Genomic DNA, 8,457 nt, shown 5'->3' with positions numbered 1-8,457 from the left:
AAAAGGCACAAAAACAGTATCCAAATTAATAAAAATCAGAAATAAAAAAGGGAGTCATAACAAGAGAAATTGTAGGAATTCAAAAATCATTAGTTCTTATTTCAAAAACCTGTAATCAACAAACCTGGAGTATCTAAACAAAATGAATGATTTTCTAGACAGATACCATTTGCTAAAAGTAAGTCAAAATCAGGTAAACTATCTCAACAGATTCATAACCCCTGAAGAAATAAAAGCAGTTAAAACACCCCAACAAAAAAAAAAACCCAGGGACAGATGGTTTCATTGCAGAATTATACCAGACCTTCAAAGAAGAGCTAATACCAATATTCCTCCAACTATTACACAAAATAGAAACAGAAGAAACACTACCTAACTTATTCTATGAAACCACATTTACACTGATACCTAAACCACACAAAGAGAAAATCAAACCAATTTCGCTTATGAATATTGATTCAAAAATACTCAATGAAGTTATTAGTAACCAAATCCAAAAACATATCAAAAACAGCATTCAACACAATCAAACACATTCAACACAATCCCAGGGATGCAGGATTAGTTAATATAGGAAAACACACCAATGTAATTCACTGTATAAATAAACTGAAAGACAAAAATCACAGATCATCTAATTTGATACTGAAAAAGCCTTTGACAAAAGTCAACACCTCCTCATGTTAAAAAGCTTGAAGAGATCAGAAATTCAAGGTACAAACATAAACATAGTAAAAGTAATATATAGCAAGTCAGTAGCCAAATTAAAAGGAGATAAATTTGAAGCAACCTCACTAAAATCAGAGACAAGGATGCCCTCTCTCTCTTCCTATCTATTCAATATAGTACTTGAAGTTATAGCTAGAGCAATAAGACAACAAAAGGAGGTCAAGGGGATAAAATTGGAAAGAAAGAAGTATCACTATTTGTGAATGATATGACCTCAACTTAAAACTGGATACAATTAATTTCATAGAAGAGAAAGGGGAAAATAGCTCTTAACGCATTGGTGCAGGAGACAATTTTCTGAACATAACATCAATGGCTCAATCTCTAAGATTAACAATTGATAAATGGAACCTCATGAAACTGAAAAGCTTCAGCAATGCTTGCATAGGACACTGTCAATAGGAAAAATGGCATTCTGCAGATTGGGAAAAGATCTTCACTACCCCTACATCCCACACAGGACTAATGTCCAAAAATAAAAAATAAAAAAACTCAAGAATTTAGATTCCAATAGCACATATAACCCATATACCCAATTTAAAAATGGGGTACAGTGCTAACTAGAGAATTCTCCAGCAAACCAAAAAAAAAAAAAAACTCAACTAAAAAAATTGGGCAGAGAACTAAACAGAGAATTCTCAACAAAGGACTCTAGAATGTCCAAGAAACACTTAAAGAAGTGTTCAACATCCTTAGTCATCAGAGAAACGCAAATCAAAATAGCCCTGAGAGTTCACCTTAGTCATCCTAAGTGAGGTAACCCAGATCTCAAAAGGCATGCATTGTATGTGCAGACTACGTGTATATTAGCCGAGATGACTGTGAGGAGTTAGAACCTGAAGAGGCCACCTCCTGTAGGCAGGTAGGACCCCAAGTTGAGGGATAAGGACACAAACCCACCTACAAAACTTTCAACACAAAACTTGACCTGTCTAAAAAACATTCTGTAACAAAAAATGGAGCAGAGACTGAAGCAATGGCCAACTAATAGCTGGCCCAACTTAAGACTCATTCCATGGGCAAGCACCAATCCCTGAAACTATTAATCATACTCTGTTATTCTTACAAACAGGAAGGAGCCTAGCATAACTGTCCTTTGAGATGTTCTACCTAGCAGCTGATTGAAACAGATGCAGACACCCACTGCCAAACATTGAACAGAGTTGGGCCAGTTATTCATTGGGGGAAGGACTGACGGCCCTGAAAAAAGATAGGAATCCCACAGGAAGATCAACAGTGTCAACTAACCTGGACCCCTGCGAGCTCTCAGAGACTGAGCCAGTAACCAAAGAGCATACACAAGATGGGTAGAGACCCCTGGCACATATATAGCAGTGGGCTGCTTTGTCGGGACTCAGTGGGAGAAGATGTACCTGATCCTACAGAGTTGTTGCACCAGGGTAGGATGATACCTAAGGGGGACACATCTTCTTAGAGGCAAATTTGGGAGATCTGGGAGAGGGGACTAGGAAGTTAGGCAGAGTTTAGGATGTTAATTAATTAGTTAATTGATTAAAAACAGTAGTAGAATGCAAACAAAAATGAGAAACATCAAAAAGATCATGTGAAAACAATATGTTAATAATAAAGACATCGTGCATGTAAAGTATAAGAATATTAGGACTGATTATGTTAGGCATTTTATATATAATAAATAATATATAATAAATATATAATGTGTAATGCATTTATAAATATATATGTATATATGTGTGTATATGTATGTATATATGTATATATACACATATATACATATATATATATATATATATATGTATATATTGGTGTAAATGGATAACAAAGAATTGGTACCTTAGTCAGGGCTACTACTGCTGTGATTAAACTCAGTGACCAAATTGCAACTTGGGAAGGAAAGTGTTAATTTGGCTTGTCATCATCACTGTTCCTCACTGAAGAAGTCAAGACAAGAATTCAAGCAGGGCAGGAACTTGGAAGCAGGAGCTAATGAAGAGGCCCTGGAAATGTGCTGCTTACTGGCTTGCCCCTTGTGGCTTGTTCTTTTTTCATTCTTATAGAACCCAGGACCATAAGTCATAGTGTGCACCCACCCACAATGTAAGAACGTGCTATAGAGCTCAGTCTTAAGCAGGCATTTTCTCAGTTGCAGGTCCTCGATTTTCAACCAACCTAACTTGTGTCAAGTTGACATGAAACCTGCCAGTACAATTATAATACATAATTTTATTTTTGCATTTATGTTTATGCAAGGAGGCTGCATGTGGTGTTTGATGCCTGGAATCCTAATACTCGGCAAGAAATGGAAGCATGAGTTTCAAGATCCATTGTCAGATACACTGTGAGTAAAGCCCAGTTCTTTTCTCCAAAAATAGAAGTGAATATATATTTGTAGAAAGAAACACACAAAAAATGACCTGATAAAGGCTTTACACCATTTGTGAAGCCAAGACATTATGAATATGTAAGCCGTTTCTTACAAATGGTCTTTTGAATTTTTGTACTGGAAGAATTTACATAATACGAAAATATTCCTTTTTCCTGGTGCTCCATTCATCCTTAATAAATAGAGGACCAAGTATTGCCTTACGTGAAAATTCAAGAAAACACAACCATATTTTTCTAGGTTAGGAGTGAAATTTTTACATGCAGTTCTCAAGGTAGGAAGATTTTGAGACTAATTCATCTCCAACTTGATGAAAAGGAGAGAATTGGGGCTGCAAGCCCAAATTAGTTCTCCACAGACAGAAGTATGCCTTCAATCACTGTCTCAATTGGCTGAGTCTGAGGGGCACAGAAGGACTCTTTGTTTCATGTAGTACAAAGAGTTGTTCTTCACTTGGGTTCTAGGTATTCTCCTGGGTTTGTTTTCAACCAGACCTCATCATTTGAGTTTCTCCCCCTTTGTTTAGTTTTACTGTGAATCATGCTAATTTAATCATGCTAATCCAGTATAGATATAGACTCTCAAAGTTGACAACGCCCTCATCATGAGTTGACATCTGATTTCACAGACCAACAGTAAACACAAACCTTGTTAACTCAGTGCCACCAGCGCCTCGTATTCCTCTTTTGTCTTAGTCATTTTCTGTATCTTACCTTTCACCCACATGCCTGCCTCTTCAGTATGAGCTAGTTCATTCAGAATTGTACACATTCATTATTCTGGGGAAACTACCCTGAAGTGTTTTCTATGTCTGTAATAAAACTTCTCTTCAACAATCCTTATTACCCCCTGGGGGGTGGGAATGATCATCACTGAGAATTTCCCCATCACTCACTAAGAGTTTAAGATCAGAAGGTTGAACACAATGAAAATAATACACAAATGTATTTACAAAAAATTTCCTAAGAGAGCAAAAGAGAGATGGGTATGGTGTAAATGTCAAAGAATAAAAGATACAAAAACTCCAGAGACACACATCTTCAGTCAGGTCAAATTGACCCAGTTTACAAACCTTCCATTCCTACTGTGTAATATTAGCAGCTACAACAGACGTCACCAGTTGCCCTCTATGAAATGTTGACATTTATGACAGGCAGCACCTGTCCATTTCTGTGAAACGTTGGCAACTACTACAGCAGCAGCACCGTCATCATTTTTACATTATTGAGACATTATTTTATTATTTCTGCCCATTTGAAAGACCACTCCTCTGCCACCAATTCCTTTCTTTCCAGATGGTTCTAGTCTTCTGGAAAAACCTGGGACATTTTCTTCTTCATGGCTCTGCATTCCTGATCCTCAGTGCAAGTGATAAACATGAGTTGAAAAATATCAGGTCTGAGGACATCTAAGCCTCAAATGTAATGATGCCATTCACATCCTCATACATTAAGACTTCTGGGAGAAAGACATGTTGTACATATTTGTTCCCAGACCACTAACAACAAGCTATTTGTATGACCACCATTAAGAGTGTTATTGATGGTGTGGATCAGAAGATCCACACTTAAATATGAAGCTAACGTTCCTGAAGAACCTATGACTGTCAGAATTCATATGTACATCTGTATACAAAATCTAGGACAGGGATAGGCAACCTCATTTTTAAAGTATCCAGAGCGAATGTGCAGTGGTACCACTGCTACACCAATCACAGATACAGATACTCAACTACGGCTTGTGCTTCTCATGGAGTGTGGAAGCAACAACCAGGCAAAACTCCAGAAATTCCATGATTTATCCTGAATCTATTAGCATTCAATCCACTATTAACCATGAAAAACTACTGAGTTATAAAACATGACTTTCTTCCCTGTCCCTTATTTCCTACAGATCAATACCCTTGGTGGTTCATTCATCTACACCATTGATTTCCTCATCTTTAGAGCCAGTATTGGCTGGGAAGCAGCCCTATATTTAATGCTTAGAACACAGTGGTAGCTGAAAATAGCCTTTGTTTAATATGTGTGTTCTTACTCTATTTCACAATAGATTTTCTTCTTTCTTGTGAATGCATTCACAGCTGTTGTCATGTTCCTGTATTCAATGGCTATTCAGTTAACCTCTGAAAGTGCTGCACTGCCGATGACTACTATCTCTGTGACAGTCTTTCTTACAAACAGTGCTTGTAAAACTAAATAGCTGAGCCAGGAACGATAGCATGCACCTTTAGTTGCAACACTCAGGAAGCAGTTGCACATGGATAGATATCTGTGAGTTGGAGATTATCCTGATCTACACAGGGAGTTCCAGGACAGCCAGGCTGCACAGTGAGACCCTGTCTCAAAGAGGGAGTGGAAGATAGAGAAAGGCTCAGAGGTTAAGAACATTTGTTTCTCTTGAAGAACACCCAAACTTGTTTTTCAACTATAGCATCTCACAACCATCCATGTCTCCAATTCTAAGGGATCAGACTCCCTCTTGTGCCTTCTGTGGCCCTCAGGCACTGACATGGTCCACACACAAACATACATGCAAGCAAAACATCTATACACATAAAAAAATAAATTTAAAAATAATACCAGATAGCTGTACATATAAAAATTAAATTAGATGCTTATCAATTCCAAAGCCACCAGAGACCTTCACTGATGTGCTGACAACAGAACTGCAAAAGGAAAGTGCAGGTGGCTAGAGAGACGGCTCAGGATTTGAGAGCACTTGTTGCTCTTGCAAAAGAACTAGATTCAGCTCCCAGCACCCATATAGTAGCCTACAATTGTCTATTGTTGTGCGCACCTCTTTTGTGTCCCCTTCCCCCGCGAAAAAGGACACGGAGGCAGTAATCGGGTATCACTACAGACGAGGCTTTACTTCTTGTAACAGCAGAAGCGGAAAAGGCCCCCAGCCCGGGAAAGGCACTGCTATATATACCCTAGAGTGGCGTGTTCACTTCTGATTGGCTGTTCACTCATCACCCCATATTACACCCCGGGATTGGCCAGTGACTTTTGGCGTGCTTTTGCCTTTGCAACTGCGCAGTCAATTGTTTACTAGTGGGAGGACAGGATGCCCGCGCCATCTTGGAATGGCAAATCACTGCGGCTCCCAACAATCTATAAATTCAATTCCAGGGGAACTTATGCTCGATTACTTCTGAACTTCATGGGCATCAAGTATGCGTGTAATCCACGTAAAATGTGCAAGCAACATATTCATAAAGAATAAATACGGGAAGAATAAAGAATAAATAAGGCATTGTGTTTGGTTGTGGAGGAGTGGGTGTGAAATAGAATGTCTCAAAAGTGTATATTAGTATATAATATAAGTGTAATATAAGGGAAGACTTTCTCAGAAAGACTCCAGTTGTTCAGGAAATAAGGACAACAACTGTCAATTAAGACGTCGTGAAATCAAAGGGCTCCTGCATACAAAATATTTAACAAAAGTAATTTAGTAAATAGGCACCCCACAGGATGGAAGAAAAACTTTGCACTCTATACATCTAGAGAACTAATGTCTAGAATATATAAAGAAGACTAAACAACAACAACAAAAAAATCAGACAATCCAGTCACCAATTAGGCTAACGAAATAACAGTTCTCAGAAGATGTAACGCAAATGGCCAGTACACGTGGTGAACAAGTCCAAGTTCACTAACTTTTGGAAAACTGCAAATCATTTAGGTTCCATCATATCCCAGTCAGAGTGACAAATTAAAAAAATTGAAACAAGTGCTAGGGTCTGTGAATGTGTATCTCCCCAAACCTCAGAATGTCTTTGGATGCAGGGGTGATGAGGTGGTCCCAGGAGGGTGGGTTGTGAGATTCGAGAAAGGCATTGTGTTTTGAATTGTGGAGGACTGGCTGAATTAGAATGTCTCAAGAGTGTGTATTAGGAGAGATGCTTTCGGTCTAATTTCACACAGGCATGTGTGAGGATCAAATTCCAGCCTTGGTCTACAAGTGGGTTCATAGCGGAGACTCTTGAGCATATTTCAGTGAGTGAGATCGGGAAGAATAAAACATGATGCGACAGAGCTGGCTCCCTAAGGAAGCTTTATTCCCACAACTCTGCTGACCCTGTGCTGAGTTACGAGCACTTGCGGTGCACTATATCTGGACCATGTTCCTCATACTGCTCACGCAGGACCCAGCGTGTCTGGAAGGCACACATTGAGGCCAGAATGGATCCTCCAATCCACACAGAAAGGTGCCTATTGGGCTGGGCTGCCACAACCACTTGGGCCTCTGGGCCAAGACAGCGCAGCAGCTCAGCTTTGAAGCGACCTTCGAAGCCAGTAAACAGAGAGGAGCCTCCACACAACAACACATTTTGTTCCATATCTGTCCGCAGCTCTTGGGGAACAGTGGAGAGACTCTGTTCAACCATGCCGGGGAGGCCCAAACATGAAGGTCCTGAGGTCTCTGGGGGGTGGAATAGCAACTCGGGGCACTGAAAGAGCTCCTTCCCCACTGTGATCATCTGGCCGTCTGGCAACTTCAGGCACCGTCGGAATTTGTCATCAGGGCGCCCTTGCTCCTTTTGGAAATCTGAGGCCACATAGCAGTATTGGCACTTGATGTTCTCCATGGTGTCCATGTCTTCCTTTTTTACTGAGAAGCTAGATCTCAAGATCTTCTCTGCCAAGAAGGTAGTCAAGTAGTGGCCAGCCAGGTCCAGGCGCTGGATGCCGTTGGGTAAGTTGTAGCCTTGGAAGACTGGCACTGTGTAGCTGACCCCGTGGCCAGTGTCTACAACCAGCCCATTAACGCGCCCGTTGGCATAAACTGACAGCACGGATTGGGATGCCACATATAGAGCAGGAGAGTGCAGAGACTCGAAGGCTACTTCCACAAGCTTCTCCCGGTTGCTGGGAGGGTTGAAAGGCGGATCCGTGAACAAGAGAGGATGGTCCTGAGTGTCTAATCTGAGGTCATTCTCCAGGATGTGGCGCCAGATGAACTCAGCTGCCTCCCAGTCCACCACAATACCATTACGAACCGGATGCATCAAAGTTAACTCTGGACAAGCGTGGGCTGCCTCACCGATAAACATTTCCATTTTGGGCTGCTCCATGGTGGTTTGTTTCTTGGGCTGGCAGCCCACGATGTTAGTCACGATGTAGGTGGGCCGTGTCTGTCCTGCAAAGCCCATCTTACACATTCCAGTACCCATGTCAATGACCACACCACACATCTTTGATGGTCCCTTGTTACCAACCATGCCCCACGGTTCTTGTTGCAGATTCTTGTTTACCGGAGTTGAGCGAGGATTCAAATCAAGAGACCTGTGGGGCTCCCAACATTTTAGACCATTTACATCCATCTTTGCTAGTGGTTTCTGAGAGACTGATTGATAAAGC

The 8,457-nt window shown here is 40.6% G+C and overlaps 1 protein-coding gene across 1 annotated transcript; it reads right to left on the bottom strand.

Annotated features, from left to right (window-relative positions):
- Positions 1-7,169: 7,169 nt before the first annotated feature.
- LOC143440665 (actin-like protein 9) lies at positions 7,170-8,457 on the bottom strand. The gene has a single exon (XM_076927449.1). The coding sequence runs from the start codon at positions 8,418-8,420 to the stop codon at positions 7,185-7,187; it is 1,236 nt and encodes a 411-aa protein (XP_076783564.1). The 5' UTR covers positions 8,421-8,457; the 3' UTR covers positions 7,170-7,184.

This window comes from Arvicanthis niloticus, chromosome 30 (assembly GCF_011762505.2).
Source record: "Arvicanthis niloticus isolate mArvNil1 chromosome 30, mArvNil1.pat.X, whole genome shotgun sequence".
NCBI lineage: Eukaryota > Metazoa > Chordata > Mammalia > Rodentia > Muridae > Arvicanthis > Arvicanthis niloticus.
This window is presented reverse-complemented; position numbering and strand designations above follow the sequence as displayed.